Source organism: Trachypithecus francoisi, unplaced genomic scaffold (genome assembly GCF_009764315.1).
Source record: "Trachypithecus francoisi isolate TF-2019V2 unplaced genomic scaffold, Tfra_2.0 Contig01558, whole genome shotgun sequence".
Taxonomy (NCBI): Eukaryota; Metazoa; Chordata; class Mammalia; order Primates; family Cercopithecidae; genus Trachypithecus; species Trachypithecus francoisi.
The window spans coordinates 333,197-357,109 of record NW_022681440.1 but is presented as its reverse complement, the minus strand read 5'-3'; the positions used below and the strand labels follow the sequence as shown (position 1 = coordinate 357,109).

Here is a 23,913-nt window from a genome sequence, read left to right as displayed (position 1 = left end):
AGGAGTAGGAGCAAGAAGATCAGAAGGAACCACAACATTGAAAATGATCAAAAGGAAAGAAAATCAGGAAATTGTTCAGTGCCTTCATTTCATAGCGGAAGAACTAAGGACTACAGAATTCAGGTCACCCCGACAGGACCTTATGTCCCTCCTTGTCGCCTGACCTCTCCCTGTGAGTCTCAGTGGTCCTGGTCCCACAGCAGGTGCTTGGGGACCCAGAAGGAGCCCAGGTCTCCTGACACCCAGCCCCGCTCTTATTGGGTCCCTGAATCTGGAATGTTTACTCATATTGGGGGAATTTTATGTTCTTTTTCCAAAAGTTGACATCCAGCTAGGATCTGTCCTTCCTGAGAGCCTGTCACTGCCCTTTCTCTCCTCCCTGCCTGTACTCCTGCTCGCTTGGGACTCACACTCTTTGCAAAATCTTGTTTCACCCAGGGGTGTTTTGTAACTAGAGCAGGGAGTCCTTGCCTTTCATTCTGATGCATTCCCCAAAAGCAGAAAAGTGTTGTGCAATGGGAGTTTGCATTTCTGACCAAAGACTCCGCAGCAAATAAATCATGGAAACAAACAATATGTCCTTAAACCAAGATGTAACACTGTAAACCTCTACTGTCTTATAAAGTAACAATGCTGTGCTTTGAGTAGCCAGACCACATAGTAGCTGGACTCTAGACCCTAAGCAGGGATGAGGTCAGTGGCTGCTGGTCTGGGCCTTCCCCAGAAGGAAGCCAAGAGATCAAATTGTATTTTTAAGTTCTATGAATCCCAGACATTTTTGTAAAAAAATTTTTTTATGAGACAGAGTCTCACCCTGTCACCCAGGCTGGAGTGCAGTGGCATGATCTCAGCTCACTGCAACCTCCACGTCCCAGTTTCAAGCAATTCTCATGCCTCAGACTCCCAAGTAGCTGGGATTACAGGTGTGTGCCACCATGCCCAGCTAATTTTTGTATTTTTAGTAGAGATGGGTTTCACCATGTTGGCCAGGCTGGTCTCGAATGCCTGACCTCAAGTGATCTACCCGCCTCGGCCTCCCAAAGTGCTGGGATTACAGGCATGAGCCACCATGCCTGGCTTTGTAAAAATTTTTTAAAGCTAATTTGCTTGTTTAAAAAACTAAATCCAGATTGGTAAGTTTTTTTTTTAATAAAAAAAATTGTGACTAAGTTGTAAAGCTTTTGATAAGTTCAGTGGCTCCTATAGACAAACAATAAATTGCTAAGTCCCAAAGTATTGCAAGATTCTGGAGAGTACTTTGTTCATACTTTGAAGAATATGCCTGATTATAAGGAAAAACAAATTACTGAAGCCTTGAAATGATGAGGTTGTTTCCATTTACTTGCACATAAAATAATGTATCTAAAACATCCAGCAACTCTCAAAAGAAGGGAGTAAAAAGCTTTTGAGAAATCAGATACAATTCATTCCAATTCAACTTGAAAATTCACAACAATCAGTCTTGCATTTTATACATCTTGAACCAAACCATGACTTTGAATAAAGGCTTCATTTGAAAACCTAACCTATGTAAGGTGGGTGTTAATGTTCTTTTAAAGCAACATTCCTGTCCTAGTTGGAGGGAACTTCCCTAGGTCCTGCAGCATAAACCAGTGCCTGTCAACTAGGGAGTGTCAGGAGGATGTGCTGCTTCCTGCTGCCTCCTGCACAGGGAGCAAGGTTGTGCTGAATTGAGATATTCTAGGAAGGAGGAAGGTGTATGTGAGAAAGTGTATGTGAGAAGGTGTGGCGTCCACAACAAAACTAATAAAGCATTCGCAACCTTAGGTGACATGGTTTTGCTGTGTCCCCACCCAAATCTCATCTTGAGTTCCTGCATGTTGTGGGAGGTAATTGAATCACAGGGATAGGTCTTTCTCATGCTGTTCTCGTGATAGTGAATAAGTCTCACAAGATCTGATGGTTTCATAAAGGGGAGTTTCCCTGCACAAGCTCTCTTCTCTTGTCTGCCACCACGTGAGATGTGCCTTTCACCTTCCACCATTATTGTGAGGCCTCCCCAGCCATATGGAACTGTAAGTTCATTAAACCTCTTTCTTTTGTAAATTGCCCAGTCTTGGGTATGTCTTTATCAGCAGGATGAAAACAGACTAATGCATTTGGAAACCAAGAGGCTGATGGTGTTCAGGACACACTGTCCCCAGTTATAGCACCTTGGCATTTCAGAAAATCGCAGAAGCAGGAAGGCCCCTCTCACTTTCCCCTCCTTGCCCTTCTCTCCTGGGGCAGGTTATAAGATCCTCATTTGGGAGAGTCTGTCCCAGTACTTGGAGGAAAGGAACATCCTTGTCTCTGAAGACACAGAGCACAGAGAAGAATCGGAACGAACAGGCCTTGCTCAGTGCCCCCAGTTTATCACCATTCGCTCACTCCTGGTTTGTCTAATCACCTCCTCCACCACTATCCACTCTTCATCAAACCAAACTACAAAATACCCAAGTTTGCCTGTTTCTTTGGGTCTTCCTTTCCTTATGATGGCTCCTGTGTCACATGAAACATGTACTACATATGTGTGCCTGCTTTCCTCTTGTTACTCTTGTTACAGGGAAGGGCCCCAGCCATGAACCTAGCAATGGGTGAGGAAAGAAATCTTTCCGTCCCTACTGATATGCTGTGGCTGTGTCCCCACTCAAATCTCATCTGGAATTGTAGTTCCCACAATCCCCACGTGTTATGGGAGGCACCCAGTGGGAGATCACTGAATCATGGGGGCAGTTTCCCCCCATACAGCTCTCATGGTAGTGAATACGTCTCATGAGAGCTGATAGTGAATAAGGGGAAACCCCTTTCGCTTGCCTCTCATTTTTCTCTCTTGTCTGCTGCCATGTGAGACGTGCTGTCCGCCTTCCGACATGATTGTGAGGCCTCCCCAGGCAGGTGGAACTGTGAGGCCATTAAAATTCTTTCTCTTTATAAATTACCCAGTCTTGGGTATGTCTTTATCAGCAGCATGAAAACAGACTAATACACCTACCAGGCCCAGGATTTCTTTAGCAATAAAGTGATCCATTCACCCCCAAGAAGTGGGTGGAGCTGGGAAAGGCCAGACCAACCATTCGGAATACTGTTTTTGATCTGCCCCCAGGACATGAGGATTGGCAGGGGTTGAGGGGAGTCCTCACCTCTGGCAAGGTGAACTGGAGCCCAAAGCAGGACTCCAGGCTCAGCAGAGCAACTGGAGAGTGAGCCAGGAAAGGCAGACAGAGCAGACTTGCATGCCAGGGTGGGAGAGGGCGCACGGCCTCCCACACCCTGATGAGCTGAGCCCAGTGAAAACAATGCCAGGCCTCACCTGCCTGTGCTCACAGGCTGCTGGCAGGGAGGGCTGAGCAGGTGTTGAGGTGCTCACAGGTGAGTAGGAGAGGAAAGGCAGGTGTCGACCTAAAGGCAATTGCAAAAGAGAAATGCATTGAGAGTTGTAGCACTGTATCCATCAAAAAGGAAGCTCATCTTTTACTGGGTGTTTAATTGTTTTAGACTTGACACTGCATTTGCTGCACTGATTTCTTCTCCTAACCCTTCAAGCTTGTTAAAACAGGGACTCTATTTTCTTCTCCTTTGGTCAGTGCAGGGTAGCAGGGCTCACTTGCTAAGTGCTTACTGACAGATGTAAGTTTATGGTTAGAGATATGAACCCGCTTACTCTTCTGAGCCTCTGTGATTATAATTTGGTCCTTTGCTGTCATTAGAATCAGCTGGGGAGATTTTTTGTAACTCCTGCTACTCAGGCCACACCTCCTATACTTAAATCAGTATGCTCAGAGTTGGGGCTCCAGACACTGGAATTGTTTCAGACTCCCCGGGTGACTGCACTAGCAGTCACATTTGAGAACCACGGGCACGGTAAAAATCTTCCCTCAGCCTGAGCAGCCCATTAGCTTCACCTAGGGAGCTTTAACAATCACCAATGCCTAGGCCTCCCCACCCCCCATCTGGTGTTCTGACTTCATTAGCGTGGGGTGGGGCCCCTGGAACAACATTCTAACAGCTTCCCAGGTGATTAGAATGCACAGCTAGGATGAGCTTCTCCTCTGAAGCGTGAAGACCCACAGGATACTGCAGAGTTGCTGGGGCTGGCCCTGCCCAAATTCTTGCTTAAAACCCCCAACTTTCAAGGACACTGTGGACCTGCTCTAGTGTTATTATAAGGTTTACAAATTTCTATGCCACCTATCAGACCATTTAAAAGTTTCCATGACTTTATAGTTCTTTCCCTGTGCTTTTTATCATGATATTGAAAAACGACAGTGAAAAGCAACCAAGGCATGTCGGCCAGCATGCTGTTGACGAGGTCACGCAGTTACCACCAAAGCACATGGACGGGACCCAGAGCGTCAGTCTGTGCCCACTAACGGGGACAGAAACCTACCGCGTTCGAGTTTTGACATATTTCTCGCAGTTGTTGAAAACTATGAGGCATGAAATCCAGATTTATGACTTTTTAAAAAGTTATTTGTGGATTCCCAAGACGATTATGTTCCCATCACTTATGTAGCCTTAAAAAAAAAGAAAAAGAAAAAAAACTCAAATGATGCTGAAAAAAAAAATCCCAGTTTGGCGCTCACTGACTTGCAATGTCAGTTGTCTGAATCGCATTCAGAGAAAGTCAGGGGAAAAAAATGCATTCTGCCTTCCTTTAACTGCTAGTTTGTCATGGAGAACAGAAAGTCCCATTTGTATGTGGCTTTTGGAAAAGCTAAGCCGGGAGCGATTATCCTGATGCACTTTTACTTTTTGCATAAAATAAGAATTTGAGGAGGATGTCCCGGGAGAGTGAGCCACTTCTTATTTCCCAGGCCTCGCCTGCCATCCTCTTTGACAACATCATAGATTTTATTTTTGCTGGGAATCCCATTATCAAAGCAATGCCCCCTCACACACACACATTGCCAGGTAAACCATAGGGGGGTGGGGGGGCAGTTCATGGTTGCCTTAATACACCCTGTCCTCTGCCATCACCTCCTTTTTTGTCTGGGTAAGTTCTTTGGCAGTTCTCTCAACTTTTATTTCTGAAACATCCTAAAACATCTCAGTGTTAAAACCAAGGCTGATTATATAAACCATACTCCCATGCTTGACAACACATGTTTTTGTCTGAGGCCTTTACTGCCAAGAGCCATAAGGACCCTCTAAGTCATGTTCACTATTTTTACTGGCCTTGAGAGTCTCCTTGCTTTGACATGCTCTTGTCTCCGTTGTCAGACTGTTAAATGCTCATGCTTCTAGTTCTCTTAAATAGATGCAGATGTGTGGGGCTGGGTTGCCACTGAGCCTTCTTCTCTTCTGCAAGAGCTGGGATAGGGACAGAAGGTGGTTTGGAAAACACAAACCACCTTGATTTTAGGCAAACTCTAAGTTACAATCAGGTGTCTTCATTTATAACATTTAACTTTTTCTTAACCTGTTGAAGCCACGTTGTTGGCTACTGATTAGAATATCCTTTTATAACTTACCTTAAATCTCACGACTTGTTCCAACCACCCCAGAGTCTGGCGTCAACTGTCATTGCGTGCTGCTCTTGCCAGCCTTTCTGGTTCAACTCTTAGCAAAAGCCATAATCTTCCTCCAGTCTGTTTCCTTTCTGCAATGACAAAATTGCCCAGGGAAAGGAAAAAGAACAGCATCTATCATCTTTCTTTTTATCTCCCTGGTTTAAGGCTTTCTTTTCCCCCATGATGAAAAACTATAATCATTCTGCTTAGAAAGTACAGACCCCTAGGCCCACTTACAAGAGAGGGATGGATTTTCAAGTCTGTTATCTCTACTTTCCCAGAGCCCGGGGGTCTCCCAGGCCAGAAGTTGACAGAACTGTCTTCATACACTTGAGACAACATCATGCCCATTTCCTTAAAACTAAGAACATAAGATGCTGATTTTTCTTACAAAAAAAAAAAACCTTTCTTGTTCTTTCAAAAACTGTTTCACTGACAGTGTTTCATATTACAAAACTGAAACTTGGAACTTTTGAACTGCAAATTTAGCAGAAAATGAAGCCATGCTCTTGTGGCTTTGCTTGTCACCTCTGTTCAGATGCCTCCCAGACCCCTCTCTAGCTGCAAACTGCATGCAGAACTGTTCCTCTAAAAAAAAAAAACAAACTCCTGTTTTTCCTACTACGGCTACTGCTACTACTATGCTACACAAACACACACACACACACACACACAGAGAGAGAGAGAGAGAGAAAACACTTCTGACACCAAATGTAGGGTTTTTTTCACACCAAACAATTCTGCGGTTCACTGCAGACACCAGCCGAGTGTCCTACAATCCAATTCTGACACCACCTGCCTGGAGTTAGCAGGTGAAGGACTCAGCCCCACAAGCCTGCCCCCCTCCCCATGCCAACTGCATGTCCCAGGTCTCCCTTCTAACTGACCAGCGGTAAATCAGGGGTTCCTACGACCCCCTCCTGCGATTTGTAACTTGCTAGAGCAGCTCACAAAACTCAGAGAATCACTTAACATTGACCAATTCATCACCAACGATATTATGAAAGGATGTAAAAGAACAGCCAGAGAAGAAGTGCACAGGGCCCGGGGCCAGGCAGCGGAGCACACTAAGCTTCCATGCCCTCTCAGGGGGCATCACCTCTTGCACCAGAATGTGTTCAACCCCAAAGCTCCCAAACCCTGTAATGTCAGGATTTTTAAGGAGCTTCATTCATTACATAGGCAGTATTGATGAAATCATTGGCCATTGAGTGAACCCCAGACCTTGTGGGGGTGGGGCTGAAAGTTCCAGCCCTCCAAAGATCTGGCACGTCCCTCTGGCACTCAGCCCCCAGCCTCCGGGAGCCACCTCACTAGCATACACTCAGGTAGGGTTGGAGAGGACTTGTGATAAATGATGAAGGACATTCTTCTGCCTGCATCGCTAGGGGAATTCCAAGGGTTTTAGGAGCTCAGTGCTAGGAACCCGGGTCAGAAACCAAATACACATTTCTTGTTACAGCAGTGTCACCCCTTCACTCTGCCTAATTTGGTGACTAGCTGCCGCATCAGATTATGCCTATTTAAGCCAAGCCCCGATCCCCATGGCCAACCTCCTCTCCTTCCCAGCCAGCCCACTTCCCAGGCATAATAACTCTTTTGCCCCTGGCTGGAGAGTTGTACTGAGGCTTTCATCCTCCTCCACATGCCGCCTGCCAGTGCTGCTGCCTGTCTTTTGAGGGCTGCTTGAGGTTCACTACCCCTTTCTCCATTACCTCTGCGACCTGGCTAATCCACATCCTCCCCGACCCATGCTCTTCAGCACCAGTGCCTGCCCTGCTCGGCACATGTCCTCATCCCTGCAGCCTCCACCCTGGTCTTCCTGACCCCCACTGCCTCCAGCACCGCTGGCTGAGGACCTGCTCTGGCTCTCTCTGCCCAGCTGGCTGGCCTGCCTCTGTTCCAACCTCCCCTGCCTGGCCTGGTGTTCTGGGCGCCTCCTCCGCTCACATCGCCGCTTCACCTGCTTTTGCTATCTGTGCTTTCCATGTCCTGCTCCTTCTCCCAGCTGGTGGTGCCTCCGAGAAGAGGACTGAGAACCACCTGTGACCCCCGCAATTTCACGGGCATGGTGGGAGCAAAGGCAGAGGGTGTGAGTTTAGTAGGCATACGCCACTCTTTCAAGAAGTTTTGCTACAAAAAGATGCAAAGGAAGTGAAGAGGGAAGGGGTTTGCAGGGTGGGAGAAATAACAGCATTTTTGTTGTTGGTTATTTTGACTGTTTTGAGCCAAAACATAACAAACAAGACAGAAGGAAGACCTGATGGAGCATGTCCTTGAGAAGACAGGAGTAACGGGGTTGGCCTGGAGGGAGATCAGCCTTCCATATGGGGGTTATGGGGGTTCCTGTCCAGCAGCCTGGGGTTCTGGGGAAGGCAGGCCTGCAGCAGGTGTCAGGTGCTGGGGAGCAGGAGACATCGGTTACTTCACTGTCCTCAGTGGGGAGCCATGGCTGAGCGTGAGGAAGGGCTTATAGGCTGAAGGCCAGGCAGGTGAGAATGGGCAGTGAGGAGGGGAGGATGAGCCAGGTAGAAAGAGGGGTTAGAAACCCAGAGGGCCACACGCCCAACGGTCAGGGGATTAGCACACCAGCCAGACCCACCCACAGCGCTGCCCGTGCAGAGACGCTCGGCATCTGAATTTAACCTGGGTCTTGGTTTGACTGAGCCCAATGTGGAGAGAAGGGCCAGGAAGTCACAGAGGGGTGGTGGGCTGTGTGCTGGTTTAGGGGCTAGGACATGGAGGGGTGAAGGCGGGAGGCAATCGCGTCCACGGGGCAGGGGCCCGGGGCTGCTGACAAGGGGAGAGGTGGTTGCTACAGAGGAAGCTGCTCGGGATTCTGCAGTTCCCCAGGGAGAGAGGAGCCCGAGACTGAGGGGTGAGGGGATTGGAAGGGGCACCTGTGGATGTCCTGAGACTTCCAGGAAGTGGGACAAGATCAGTGACGGAGACAGCATCATCAGGGCCGAGAGGAGGGACAGCAACAGCGAGGTGAAGTGGGCGGCCCCGTCTGGCAGCGCAGGGTTTGGAGCTGTCTTGTAGAGGGCAAGGGAACAGGATGCTTTGAGGTGGCAGCCAGGAGCAGGGATGGCTTTGACTGCAAATGGAAAAAGTGTGATGCAGAGTTTCAGGAGCCTTCATGTCTTCCTGGTCTGAAGACCTTTTTTATTTTTACCGGATTGAGGTGATTATCAGAATAGTTAATGGTGTGCTCCGTTCCTATTTCTCTAGTTTTTCTAAGGTCCAGGGACTGCAGGCATCATTGTTCCTTCTCCCCAGTGCCAATGACCAGTTAATTCCAACTTTGATGGACTCAGTGCAGGCCACATTGTTACGTTTAACTCTACACTGAGAATTATTTGAGAAAGTTAAACTCCTAAAAATGTTTTGTTTTTCCAAATGGTGGCCTCTGGGTCTGCCTTCACCTCTTTTGCAATGATCAGTACTAGGATCTGCTTTCGGAAACGGCTGTGCAGAGCCGGGGCTTTCACCACAGCTTGGCCGCTTGGACAGGACTCATGATGGAGAACGGTCTGGTGTCCCGGGTTTCAGATGCCTGCATCCTCCCGTGGGTGGTGAGGGGCCTGCCTCCTTGATAGCTTTCCACTGCCAGGCTGGCACCCCCCCCACCCCCATCTCCTCCAGAGGAAGACCAACTTAATCAAATCTTATCACAACTATAGCTGCCTCCTGGAGAAAGCCTGCCTTCTGTCCCCCTCTTGTCCCTCCCTGCGTGGAGCCAGGCCCTTTGTCCAGGGCCCATGTGGCTCGGTGGATGGTCTTTCTAAGTCGTCAGAGGAGATTAGCAAACACACGTGTCCGCTGGCCTAAGGCCCAGTCTGCAGGCAGCCTGAGGAATAATCAGCGTGACTTGTCTCTATAGTTCAATGCCTATATCTGCCTCTCAGTTGGTATTGAACCTGGGGGAAAAAAAGATGGCTTATTCATTGGAAACCTCAAAACCTCCACAGCTGAGCTTTCTTACAAATGCCTGTGTGGTCCCCGGGGTATCTTAGTGTTCACCTCCCCGTTTGCACACAGGAAGCCAGTCACATTACTGGATTCCTGGTGGGTTTGACTTTTCATTCTGTCTTGAATCTCCCTCCCTTCCCCAACCCCATACCCTACCCTACTTCATTCCTTTTTCTTGGGTCTTCCTGATCTCAGCCCCTCTGCCTGTCCTCCACGTTGCCTGAAAAGTGAGTCTCCTGACACCTGGATCCCCCCATGGCCTCGTCTGCTCAGGTTTCTGAGGTCCCCAGTGACCATGCTCACACTGTGTCATCACGAGTGGTCTGGTCCACACCTCATCACTTGGCGTGCATGTAAATGTTTTAGCAAGTTAGCTCTTGCAATTATGGCCTGCCGAACCCCTCGCCCCTCACTCCCAGTGACCCTGGGCTGCGCTCACGCATGCCGTGGGCCTTCAGACACCCAGGTCTCAGGACCTGAGGGGCTCCTGTGTGCTTTCCGCGAGGAACCGTCTTTCTGCTCACGACTCCATATCACATACCAACATCATGAAGTCCTCCCTAAATGCCCCAAGCCCACTCCGGCTCCCACTTTTCTGTCCGTGAAACGTCTGTAACTTCTAGAGTGTCCTGAAGAAGCAAAGACTGTGTCCCTCCATTTTTGTATCCTTAGAACTTAGCCTGATACTCACAGTGAAATGAGTTCACTTAACGACACAGCAAACGAATGTGCAGGTACTTCTGCAGGGAGTGCTGTGGGGATGAGTGCCCTGGTTCTGTGCCTCAGCCCTGAGTTGGGGTCAGGAGGCAGGCGCTGGGAAGAGGATTTTGTGCCTTAGGAAGCACAGGAAGGCCTTTCTAGGATCCAGGAAAAAATGGAAAGTAGACCAATGTGAGCGTTAAAAGAACACGTTTTATCTTTTAAATGTATGTACACAGTACAATTGACTGTTTTGTATACAATTCTATGAGTTTTAACACATATAGATTAGTGTCACCACTAATTATAAGATTGTAGGGAACTGGGGGAAAAAAGGCGTGCATTAAGGAATGCTATGGCGTATTTGGGGGACAGAGAACAGGCTTGATGAGGACAGAGTCTATTTAAAAGAGACAGTGGGCACTGCGATTGGAGGGGAAGGCGGGGTGGGGTTTTAGAGGACCCCGAGTGCTGGGCTACAGGATTCAATAAAGTCATTAATGAGATTGTCCGCATTGTGAATTCAGAAATATTTATGTGATACCTTGAGGGGGGTGTGAGTAGATTGTGCTGATGATTGCATAACTCTGACTAGACTAAGAACCACTGAGTTGCACCCAGAATTTGCATTACTGAGTGCTTTACCAGTTAGGAAGGTTTCGCGTACTCCATACTTTAAATCTAAGGTGCCTTGACTGTAAGGCCTGCCAGTGTTTCCTGGGCCGCTCAGAGGAAGAACGCTGTGAGTGAGAACTATAGCCCTGTAAGACACGTCCTGTATTGTTGTTGAGATGGCAAAGTGCATCTTAAAACTGTTAGAGAGCCAAGAAGTGACTTTAAAGGGTGAGCTCTACCTAGAGGGAAAAGCAAATGCACTAACTGAAATCCAACACCCTGGGCTGGAGTCAATGAACCGTCAACCGTCAACCACCTGTGGGGCTTCCCTTCTTGGTGATGGATAAATAGCTGGGATTCCTTGAAGCTAGAAGCTGAGGGGACATTCTGTTCTGCTTAGCTTTGTCAACAACACAGTCTGCCTTAACGGACTTGTAGGTAAATAGATTTGGAGAGTCTGAGCTAAAACCCATTAAATCAGATGAAGACACGAACGCAAGCACAGGCAATGTGTTTTAAACCAAAGCTAATGTCCCTTCGGCCTTAACTGACACACTTCCCTGGCACTCCTCACCCTCTGCAACCCAGGGCTCCTAGGAGAAGCTCACGGCAGAGAAAGTCCTCTGGCTTCTGCCACTGCCTCCGCAACTTACATGTACACATCAGTGTATATCCATGGGTATGAAATGGTCATTTTATGTCGCCATTAGCAGAGGAAAGCAGGAACTCTTTCAAACCCCACCCAAAATTCACTCTGACTATGGAGCAGTCCTGTTTATTTTGGAGGCCACTTAACCCTGGAGCAGCCCATAAGCTCCACTTAATCCCCTTTTCTTTCATGATTTCTTTTAAAGAGACATCTTGGGTTCTGTCGGGGAACATTCGTGCTTCATTGAAAAACTCCATTTGAGGCCTGCTCACAGCCTGCCAGCTTATCTGCTTGCAGCCTTCATTGCTTAGGAGCTGTTTTACAGCTTCGTAAGTTGTAAAGAGCTGCTGGCGATGCAAACGCGCCTGTCTATGGGCAGGAAATGAATTCTGTCTGGTAGAGGCAATGCTCCCTACCTTGTAGGAAAGCCAACTTTTTTTGTCCATTCGCAAGTTTATTTTAGTATTTCTCATCTATAAATGTGTTCTTCAGATTGTCCTTTGAACCAGTTATAGCATCTGAGTTAAGTAAAATGAATACACTGTGTTTATTTTATACCTGTATGAAAGCTATGTTTTTTGTTTTTTTGAGACAGACTCTCGCTCTGTCGCCCAGGCTGGAGTGCAGTGGCGCCATCTCGGCTCACTGCAACCTCCTCCTCCCGGGTTCACGCCATTCTCCTGCCTCAGCCTCCCGAAAGTTATGATTGTTTTAAAAATTATCTTTTAACTGTTTTTAGCTAGAAACTCCTAGGTCAATATATAAATAGATGAGCCTGGTTATCTCTGATGTTCTCATTGAGATAACAAAAATAAAACAGCACAACGCCACCCAGCTATTGTTCCCCAACTTACGCCTGTCCCCTCCACATGTCCTGCATGCACTCCTGTTTCTGGGGTGTGTGCATGCGTGTGTGTGTGTGTGTGTGTGTGTAAAGGTTTGCAGTGAAATTAGAATCATTGGCTTTTTGTTGGGGGTGGGGAGTTGTTTTGTTTTGAGACAGGGTCTCATTCTGTCGCCCAGGCTGGAGTGCGGTGTCACAATCACAGTTCACTGCAGCCTCAACCTCCCGGGCTCAAGTGATTCTCCCACCTCAGCCTCCCAAGTAGCAGGAACTATAGGCATGTGACACCATGGTGGGCTTGCTTATCTATCTATCTATCTATCTATCTATCTATCTATCTATCTATCTATCTATCTGTCTGTCTGTCTATCTAGACAGGGTCTCCCTATGTTGCCCAGGCTGGTCTCAAACTCCTGGACTTAAGCAGTCCAATTGCCTCAGCCTCCCAAAGTGCTGGGATTACAGCTGTTAGCCACTTAGCCCAGCTGAAATCAGAGTTTAGAGCACATTGCTGTAAATTGCGATTACCAAGGGGATTGAAAAATCAATGAAAATAATCAACAGCAAGTTGACTTCAGAATCTGTGCCTTTGAGGCTTTTCCCCTTGATCTCCAGGTAACACGTAGGCTCCCTGGCGAGAGCCAGTGGTGACACAGTGAGAACACTGTCTGCTGCATCTAATGTTTACAGCTTGTAATTCACAACTAACTTTTTAAAAAAGTACCAGTGCTGGGGAAATGGTGCTTTGCTGGATAGGAAAATTGGCCAAGATCAGAATTCTGAAGGCAATGTCACGGCACAAAGAAACTAGCTACTGAAATCACATCCTAAACATCCGAGAGGTTGACTTCCTTTTCTACTGCATTAGAAAAAGGTTTATTTACTGCTTATCCATACAGTAAGATAGAGATTTGATCTCATTTTTTGGTTAAGAACAACCATATCAAATTGTGTGTGTGTGTGTGTGTGTGTGTGCATTTTACAGAATTTTTAAAAATACACAGAGAACTCTTCACAGTTGTTAACTCTGGTAAATGGCAGGGGAGGCAGGGTGAGAACTGATCATAGTCTCAACGATGAACAAGATATTTCCAAAAATAGGTGGATTATTTAAAATTATTATTATTAGGATACTTTGGGCTTCTAGAAACAAAAACTTAACAAAAAAGTCACTTAAAGAATTTAGGTTTTTTTTTTTTTTTCTGACATAAAAACAAAATAAAGGATGATTTCAGTTTGGTCCGTCAGTAACTTAGAAGTGTTTTTCAGAACCCAGAGCTTTCCGCCTTCCCACTGGGCCATTTTCAGCGTGTCCCGTGGCCTCTGGGGGCTTCAGTGATCCAGGCATAACATTAGACATGACAGTGTCGAGCAAAGAAGAGAAGTATTTCTGCTTATGCATCTGTTTATAATAGTGAGAAAAACTCCCTCAGAATCCCACCAGCAACTGATTCTCAGGTCGCACTGGCCAGGATTGAGGCCAGCTGTGCCATGCTTAGCTCAGTCATTTGCATTGTTATCACTGTGATTAGCTTGGACCAATCCTGGGACTTCTCCTTGGGCTTGAACACATGGCCAGGTGGAGGTTGGTGCCCCCAGAAAAAGTCTTTGTTCTGCCAACAAAGAAGACACAGACAACAGTGTCTAACAGGAAAAGCCTCTTTTTACTTTATACCCTTCCATAGTATTGCTTCAACAATCAAATACTGTATTTTATTTTATTTTTTGAGACAGAGTCCTACTGTGTTACCCCGGCTGGAGCACAGTGGTACCATCTCTGCTCACTGCAACCTCTGCCTCCTGGATTCAAGTGATTCTCCTGCCTCAGCCTCCTGAGTAGCTGGGATTACAGGCACCCACCAAAATGCCCAGCTAGTTTTTGTATTTTTAGTAGAGATGGGCTTTCTCCATGTTGGTCAGACCAGTCTCGAACTCCTGACCTCAAGTGATCCACTCACCTCGGCCTCCCAAAGTGCTGGGATTATGCTGGGATTACAGGCGTGAGCTACCGCGCCTGGCCTTTTTTTTTCTTACATAGAGTTTTGCTCTTGTTGCCCAGGCTGGAGTGCAGTGGCACGGTCTCGGCTCACTGCAAGCTCCACCTCCCAGGTTCACACCATTCTCCTGCCTCAGCTTCCTGAGTAACTGGGACTACAGGCGCTTACCACCATGCCCGGCTAATTTTTTGTATTTTTAGTAGAGACGGGGTTTCACTGGGTTAGCCAGGCTGATCTTGATCTCCTGACCTTGTGGTCTGCCCACCTCAGCCTCCCAAAGTGCTGGGATTACAGGCGTGAGCCACCACGCCCGGCCAAATACTTTCATAGTGAACTTTCTGAATGTGTGTGTGTCCTACTTTAAGACGAAAGATACTCTTTCTTGATCCCATTTCCATGCAGCTTGGCCCCATGATTCTAGGGACCATGGCTTTTTCTTGCAGTGTGACTCACAATTTGCCAAAGCAAATCTCTTGTCTTGCATCAGCTCAGTCTCTTGGTCTGCAAATTAAATCAATAGCCCTTTTTACAGCCTATCTCCCAGGACATATTGCTAAAAATACTCACAAAGTCACCATCCAGGAAGAATGATTTGCCCCTGCTGCCACTGTCTCCTGGAAGTCACATGAAAGTTGCTGAGGCTCGGTAGTTATTATGCTGTAAAATTCAACGCAAGGGAAGAGAACAAGCAAATTCCATGAGCAGATGTAAGTGTACTGGGTCTAATCCATGATGCTGGAGCTGTATTTTCACAGTAGGATCCTCTTTTGTGAAATATTAGAGTAGTAGGAAAACCTAGCAGAAAAATAGTTCACTGTTTCTCTGATTTTGTGAGCGATGTGGGCTGTGGAACTTACTCTTTGCTGCTCTTCCCCCAACTCCACCCTACCCCTACTTCCAAGGTCAACCTTGTCTGCTGCCCCTGACTAAGATGACCCCAACCTCACTGCACCCCAGGTTATACTCCTCTGAGAACACCCCTTCATCCCTCCCCCCACATACATCCCCTCAAATCTCTAATTTGTGTGAACCATTCATTTCAGATATTGCAGGGAAAATATGCAAAACAAAACGTGGATGGCACATAACCCACAGCATCTCTCAGAGGGTGTTTATACTCACAAAGAAGGCTTTACCGACCCATAGTTAGGAAAATGCGTGTTCAGAATAGCTGGGCCTTCCCGCGGGCCTCTGGGTCAGCCAGATGACCACACGTTGCCAGAATGAGAAGCAGAGCAGCTTCACATCCCTGTTTCTGAAATGTTTCCCAACAGCTCGTTGGAACAACCTGGAGACACCGCTCTCCCGCAAACCTAGTGTGTTTTGGGAACGGCTCTAGGAATTCTCCTTCTGCATTGCCTCACTGTCCCTTTCCCCGTCCAAACCAGGGTATTGGATTTACAGCGTTTCTTAGATTCTATAAAAGTCCTTTTCTGCCAAGAGCCTGGAGCACGCTGGATTGAATGACTCTCTTCCAGCACAGCCAGCATTTGCAGTGCATTAGAATCTTGTCGTCACTTGCACACGTCACCAAGTTACTTTAGCCGGAGTTTAGCCTAGCTACGGCTCTGCTCTGCTAACAGTTGCTTTCCAATATTTTGTTTGAGGATTTGTAATAATTCAAAGCCTACACTTTTTTTTTTTTTTTCTAATTTATTTCCTTGGAGTTTGACTCATGGATACTTCAGAAAATGTCAGTTTTATGTCATTAATGTCATCATCTTCTCTGGGTTCTCAGAATTCGAAATTCACAGGAGCATGGCAGCCTTACATTCAGTCTATTCTTTTCCCAAAAAAGGAAGTAAACCGCAACAGTTCACCTACGCTATGGAGACTGAAGTGGTCCCACCTCTGTAATTCTCTCTCTGTCTGCCCCACAGCTGTGCCGAAGGGAGTGCCACTTGTCTGCAGGGCCGTACCGCGGAACCCTCTTTGCCGACCAGCCAGTGATGTTTGTCTCGCCTGCCAGCAGCCCCCCAGTGGCCAAGCTCTGTGAACTAGTCCACCTGTGCGGAGGCCGGGTCAGCCACGTGCCGCGCCAGGCCAGCATCGTCATCGGGCCCTACAGCGGAAAGAAGAAAGCAACAGTCAAGTATCTGTCCGAGAAATGGGTCTTAGGTAAGAACCTAGGCACAGAGACACTGTTGTGTGGTCCAGATCTATGAACAGGTTTCCAGGGAGGGCGGCGTCACGCTCACACCCCCTTCCATGCAGCTGGGGCGCCTGGGTTGATGTCCCAGCCTCCAGCACCTGCCCTGGCAGCGTCATGTGGTCACCCTCGGCATTCCCGCTCCTTGCTGTCAGCAGAAGCACAGTCCACAAGGAAATGGGAACTCTAACTGGACTCCCCACTTGACTTTCCTGGCTCGTGTGAAAAACCCAGTCCACCCAAAGCCACCCCAAGCCACCCCTGTGGACGCAGGCTCTCCAGGCACCCACTTAGACCCTCCCTCCCCAGTGCCTCCTTGTCCTACTTCAAGAGTCCCTGGCAGCGCCCGGCGTTAGGGCCCAAGCCCCCGTCCCTGTCATCCCCTCTCCCAGGTACATCTCATGATCACTCCGTCTGCTCATGTGCTCGAAGGGCGTTAAAGATGTAAAAGGACTCCATCTTTTATTTCACAAGTGAGCACAGTGTGACCGTCATGTCCCGCTCTGGCATTCATGGAGTTGCGCCAGGTGCCATGTGCAATTCTGGGGAGGAAGAGGTGGTAGGAGCTGAGCTGTGACCGGAGGAGGCTGGATCCACGCCATGCTCACACGCGGGCTCCAGGAGACTTGCAGGTGATCCCCGGAGAAGGGGGTTGAGGAAGAGTGTGAAGCAAGGATGGCCTGGGGAATGCGGAGGAGGCAGGGGCAGCATCTGTGCCACAACTTATGCACCCTGTGGTGGAGTCACGCGTGGCAGGACAAGCCTAGGGCTCCACTGTGGGTGAATCCCACATCCTCCTCCACAGGGTTGTGATAAACGCGTTAGTTTGCTTGGGCTGCCATCACAAAATACTGCAGGCTGGGCGTCTTCAACAACACGCATGGTCTGTCAGTTTTGGAGGCTGGAGGTCTAAGAGGGGGTATCGGCAGCGTTGGTTTCTCCTGAGCTTGCAGACGGCTGCCTTCTTCCTGCGACCTCACGTGGCCTCTCCTCCATGCACACACATCTCTGGTGTCTCCATGTGTGTCCGAATTTTCTCTTCTCTAAGGATACCAATCAGATTGGATTAGGGCTCACCCAGTGGCATAGTTTTATTTGCTTTTATTTATTTTTTTGAGACAGTGTCTCGCTGTGTCACCCAGGCTGGAGTGCAGTAGCACGATCACGGCTCACTGCAGCCTCAACCTCTCTGGCACAAGCTGGAACTACAGGTACAAGCCACTACGCCCAGCCTTTTTGTTGTTGTTGTTGTTGTGTTGTGTGTGTGTGAAGAGATGGGGTTTCCCTGTGTTGCCCAGGATGGTCTCAAACTCCGGGGCCCAAGCGATCCTCCTGCTTTGTCCTCCCAAAATGCTGGGATTGCAGGTGTGAGCCACTGCACCCGGCCGCAGTGGCATCATTTTAACTTGTCTTATTCAAGGCATCATCTCCAAATACAGTCTTATCCTGAGTTACTGAGGGTTAAGACATCGACATATGAATTTTGGCCAGACACAATTCAGCCCATAACAATGAATCACTCCAGTTTCAGCACCTGGGGCCAAGATCCTTACCTGGCTTTACAGATTCTCTCTCTCTCTCTCTCTCTCTCTCTCATTCTCTCATTCTTTTTCTCTCTCTTTGCTTCCATCTCTTTCCATGTTTCTTATTCAGTCTCCTTTCTTAGCACTTCAGCTTGTCTCTAAATCCTAAACTTCTGGCTTTTCTCACCCCCTGCTAAACATTATCCTTTAATAGACAAGTAGATACTGTGTTTGTCCAAGTTACATTCATAATTAACTATGGACATTTTACAAACATCTCTTACATGATTGATGGTCATCCTTTCATATATTTTAAAAGCATGGCAATCAAAAGTAACTTTTTACTCAGGCGCAGAGTAATTCATCTTTTGCCTGGAAACTAACTTCCAAAAACAAAAACTATGATTTTAGCTACAGTCCAAAAGCTAAGAGGCTGTTTACTGTTTTCTAAATGCCAAGAACATAGCCTTCAAAACATCCTATGTTCTGAAACAGAGGTTGTTGTTTTGTTTTTTTGGAAAAGTGTATTATCAAAATTCCACTGACTGCAGAACAGAACTGGGCCTGAAGGCATGTCTGGCCAGCTGACAGAACTGTGCACACGATTGATATCCACAGTGCCTACCAACAGGCAGTCTTTTTGGAGTTTGGAAAGCGTGTGCCGTGCAGGGCCCGAGCCTGCCTCTGTTTCCAGGTTGGGTGGCTCTGACGGCTCCTTCCTGTGGCTCCTGCATCCTTGTGTGGAGTCACGCTTGCTCGGCGGCTGCTCACTTCCTCCGGTTGTTTTGCCGCTGGGCTCTCCCGCCCGTGGGTTTTCAGGAGGTGAATGTCTATCTGCTTAACCCCAAGGCTTCATTCCCACAAAGCCATTCAGAGTTCTCTGACTTCCAGGGCTGGGCCACAGGCCCCAGCCTCTTTTTCTTTCCTCCTGTAACGTGTGTCCTGTTTCTGATTTCTCACCACTTATGCCATCTGCGTGTGCCCTTGGTAACATCTGGGTATTGTGTGTGCTGCAGCCTTCACCCATGTGAGACGAGTCCCCTCACTCGCCGGCCACCAGACCCCAGTGTAGTGGGCGTCTCCAGTACCAGGCTCTCCAGCCCACACTCTCTGGGATGTAAGATCACATAGTTTGCAAGTATTTATTGGCTTCTTATTTTTCTTTTTGTGAATTGAATTCCAATCCAGTAGCTGCAGCTATGTACAAATAAAGGAGGGTTTATTTTTCTGTCCGTACATACTTCTAGCCTTTCTCACCCTCTGCTAAACATTATCCTTTAACAGACAAATCGATTTTTTTGTATTTTTCTCTTTGTGAATTGAATTCCAATCCAGTAGCTGCAGCTATGTACAAATAAAGGAAGGTTTATTTTTCTGTCCATACATACACTTGTAAACCTACAGAACACACGGTCCAGGGCATTGCATTTCCTGCCTCATCCAGGTCCAGGTTGGCCATTTGCTTATTCTCTAACCAGAAGCAAATCACATACTTTTTTTTTTTTTTTTTTTTTTCTGAGATGGAGTCTCATTCTGTCACCAGGCTGGAGTGTGCAGTGGCGAGATCTCAACTCACTGCAACCTCCACCTCCTGGATTCAAGTGATTCTCTTGCCTCAGCCTTCCCAGTAGCTGGCACCTGCCACCATGCCTAGGTAATTTTTGTATTTTTAGTAGAGATGAGGTTTCACCATGTTTGCCAGGCTGGTCTCAAACTCCCAACCTCAAGTGATCCTCCTGCCTCAGCCTCCCAAAGTGCTGGGATTACAGGCGTGAGCCACTGTGCCTAGCTGAAATCACCTATTTTCTGTGGAATGCATTTACTTCATATATAAAACAGAGTGATAACCTCTACCTTGCTTACCCCACATGTTGGTTAAAGGAGAAAACACAGAGAGTGCAAATGCCCTGTGGCAGACATAGGCTTGTTAAGTATGGCAGATAGACAATATCCATGGATGTGTCCTCATCATCCCTTCAACAAAGCACATTGTGTCTTTTGGAGACTTTTTTTCCTCCCGTTAATTTCCATTATAACAAATGCTTCTCTGGACAATATTTCATTCTCAAAATATCGCAATATTGAAAAACTAGGAATATATCAAACCATTTTAAAGCATCAAATTGAAAGAAAAAGTTATTTTGTTTAAATTAAATTATGGAAAGACAATACTCCAAAAAAATCAATTAAATTTATTCAAACTGGAATATCAGCTGCTGTGTAAGATGGGGTCCCTGGGCATCTAAGAGGAATTTCAGCCAGGCATGGTGGCCCATGCCTGTTGTCCTAGCTACATGGGAGCTTGGCTTGAGCCCAGAAGTTCTAGGCTGCGGTGAGCTATGATCCCACCACTGTACTCCAGCCTAGGCGACAGAGCAAGACCCCATCTCTAAAAAGGAAAAAAAAAGAATCATTTTTCAGTACCTTCATATTGTTTCTGTATCTTACAGTCTTGTTTTGGAGATGTCGTAAAGTCACAGGGGTGGAGAACCAGGAGTCTTTTTTTAGCCACTAGGCACCTCTCTGAGAAGTTTCTTTTCTTTTCCTTTCTTTATTATTATTAGTTTTTTTTGGCCAGAGGAGTGAAAGGAAGGTAGGCACTAAAACCACAGCTCTTCCCCTGGGACTGCAGCATCCTAGCACCACCGTCCTCCCGCAAGCCTTTTGTTCCTGCATGGTCTGTATCTCAAGACCAACAACTCCGTATCTACAAACATAAAAATTGTTAGTGATTATTTTACTTGTAAGAATTTCTTTTGACCTCAGCTCGCCCACCACCCCAGCTGCCCCACCTTGCTGGCATAGAACAGGGGGTGGAGGTGTGAAGTCACCAAGCAGGGCTCAGCATACAAAATGTAAGCCACGCCTCACTCACTTGCTCCCTGGAGAATTTCATCTGCGCCGCATTGCCTAATAACGGGGTTATCGGAAAGGTCATGATTACGTTCCCTATTCATTCCCTGGAGTCTTTTTTCCCTGAAACTGTATTGTACTTGGGCCAAGATTCTTGATGAATCATTCAACCAGAAGGAGAAATGGGGTTGTTGTTGGTTGTTTTTTTTTTTTTTCTTTTTGAGAGAGAGTACATTTGTGGGTGGTTGAATATGGAAAAAAATAAACAGGAAAACAAAAATGAAATTCCCGGCCCTAGGAAATAAAATGTTACCTTTACCTGATATTGGTAACATATTATATTTGAAAGCATTTGCTAATGATTGCATTTTCCCCCCAACACTCCCATGACATATAATTCCCATTTTACAAGTCACGAAACGAAGACCCTGGGGTCTGAAGGAACTCAGCTGGGGTGAGGATGTTAGCCCTTGGGTGGGGCTCTGAGCCCCGGCACGGTCCTCAAGGGTCTGTGACATTTGTGCTGTGGTCAGCTCTGTGCACTCTTCCCTCCCTGCTGCTGTTATCACGAAAGGCTGGCTTGGCCTTTCTCATAGGCGTATTTCCACTCTCAGGCGCCCTTTTATTGTCTGGGCTCCATTCAAGTGATAAGACATACATTTATGCTATTGTGGGAACATAATGTAATATTCTCAACAGCACTGCCAAAAAAAAAAAAAAAGTTTAGCCTCCACATGATTTCCTTATAACTTATAAAGAAAATTTGGTTTGAACATGTCCCCATGTCAATGTTTTCAGGAAAAAGATCCGATAGCATGCAGGCCTTCTCATGCTGGCCTGGCTCATTCATCGTTTCCCCTAATGACTGACCAGAAAAATGCATGATGTTCCCATGGGGCCACTCGGGAGGCCTCAGGCCTTCAGGCTTCCTGATTCAATAGATACATGAGGCTTGATCAGAGTCACCGCAGTCCACATTTCCATTGCCTCAATAAGGAACCAGTCGCAGAGAGGGAAGGCCGTCTGCAGAAGCTGTGGGAAGTGGCAGAGAGGACAGTGAGGATGGGGACTGCCCCCTTCCAGCCCCTCTCCTCCAAGGACAGCCTCATTTTATCCCCACCCAGGTTTCCACACCCAGGAGCTCAGCAACCAATCAGAAAATGTTTGTAGATTTCGAAGACACAATTCAGACAATATGAAGAATTATTTTTCCTTTGAGTTGTTCTCAAAACAGATGAACTCTACCAGGATATAAATGAATGAGAACTAAAACTGGTGGAATTTGGTAATGTCAACATCTGATATGTTTAGGCTTTTAAATATGTCTATACAGCCAGGCGCAGTGGCCCATGCCTGTAATCTCAGCACTTTAGGAGGCCAAGGCAGGTGGGTCGTTTGAGCCCAGCAGTTCAAGTCCAGCCTGGGCAACACGGTGAAATCTCGTCTATACAAAAAATTACAATAATGAGTGGGTATGCTGGTACAAGCCTATAGTTCCAGCTACATGGGAGGCTAAGGTGGAGGATCACCTGAGCTCAGGGAGGTCAGTGCTACAGTGAGCTATCACACCACTGCATTCCAGCCTGTGCAACAGAGTGAGACTCTGTCTCAAAAAAAATAACTGTATATATAACTAAACTATATATAACTATATATAACTATATAACAATGTATATATAACTATATATATAACTATATAACTATATATATAACTCTATATATAACTCTCTCTATATATATAACTATATATATATAGTTTAAAAATTAACTGCTAGCTTCTAAAACAGTATTTCACCATTAGCTTTGGAAAGGTTTGCCCAGAAAATGAATTTCTAAGCACTCCCTTTATTGCATTTATTGGTCAAACTAATGGTCCTAGATGGTTATCTTTGAAATTTCCTAAACTTTTGGGTCCCTGTCGTTAAACTTATGCCAACAGAACTCAACTCACTGGATGTGAATTGTATCAGAGATGTAAAGGTTTAAAAGCATAGGCCGGGCGTGGTGGCTCATGCCTGTAATCCCAGCACTTTGGGAGGCCCAGGCAGGTTGATCACCTGAGGTCAGGAGTTCAGACCAGCCTGGCCGACATGGTGAAACCCCCGTCTCTACTAAAAATACAAAATTAGCCGGGCCTGGTGGTGGCAGGGGCCTGTAGTCTCAGCTACTCAGGAGGCTGAGACAGGAGAATTGCTTGAACCTGTGAGACAGAGGTTGCAGTGAGCTGAGATTGCACCACTGCACTCCAGCCAGGGCAATAAGAGCAAAACTCCATCTTGAAAAAAAAAAAGTTTAAAAGTATATTAAAAGCAGACAAAAAAAATAATAGTAAAAACCTAGAACACAGAAGTCAGCTGTCTATTCAATTCAGAATAAGAAATGTTGTAGACAAGGCAACATTTTATATCCATTAGAAATGTGGTGGTTGGTTTGAGAACTGAAACCAGCCATGCATATGCTGCTCCAAGCATTTTGGTTGTGGCAGGAAACTTAGAAGACTATTTGCTGTACGAATTCACAAAGCCCCCCGCAAACACTCCCGTGCTTAGGGGTGAATGCTCAAGTGTGTCACAGCTGCCTTGCAGCTCTGAGGATCAGAAAGGTTAATGGACATAAAAGAAACTTCAAAGCTCAACCTCCTAATGGGAAGCTGCCCTTGGTTTTAGGCTATCTTTGCTTATTGACCGACTTAATTCATGCTTTGGGTTATGACTGTAGGAGAGATTTTTCTTGTGTCTTTGGAGCATGCTGAACTTGTGTTCCTTTTTGTTATTGCACATTAGGCAGTCAGTGTTGAACCTAAAGTGACCTAAAGTGACCAAGCTCATGTTATGGGCTGAATTTTGTCTCCCCAGAATTCATAGGTTGAAGCCTTCCCGGTCCTTAGAACATGACTGTAGCTGGAGCTAGGGCCCTTAAAGACATAAATAAGGTAACATGAGGTCATAAGGGCAAGGCCCTAATCCAATATGACTGGTGTTCTTATATGAAGAGGAAGAGGCCAGGCGTGGTGGCTCATGCCTATAATCCCAGCACTTTGGGAGGCCAAGGCTAGCAGATCACTTGAGGTCAGGAGTGTGGGACCAGTGTGTCAACATG

The 23,913-nt window shown here is 46.8% G+C and overlaps 1 protein-coding gene across 2 annotated transcripts in view; it reads left to right on the top strand.

The window, feature by feature from the left end:
• Positions 1 to 23,913, top strand: part of MCPH1 (microcephalin 1) — a 246,982-nt gene that overhangs the window by 202,793 nt on the left and 20,276 nt on the right. For both annotated transcript variants that reach the window (XM_033177581.1, XM_033177588.1), the window contains exon 13: positions 16,170 to 16,407. In XM_033177581.1, the coding sequence (XP_033033472.1) occupies positions 16,170 to 16,407 (238 nt within the window). The remainder of the gene's footprint in view (positions 1 to 16,169; positions 16,408 to 23,913) is intronic.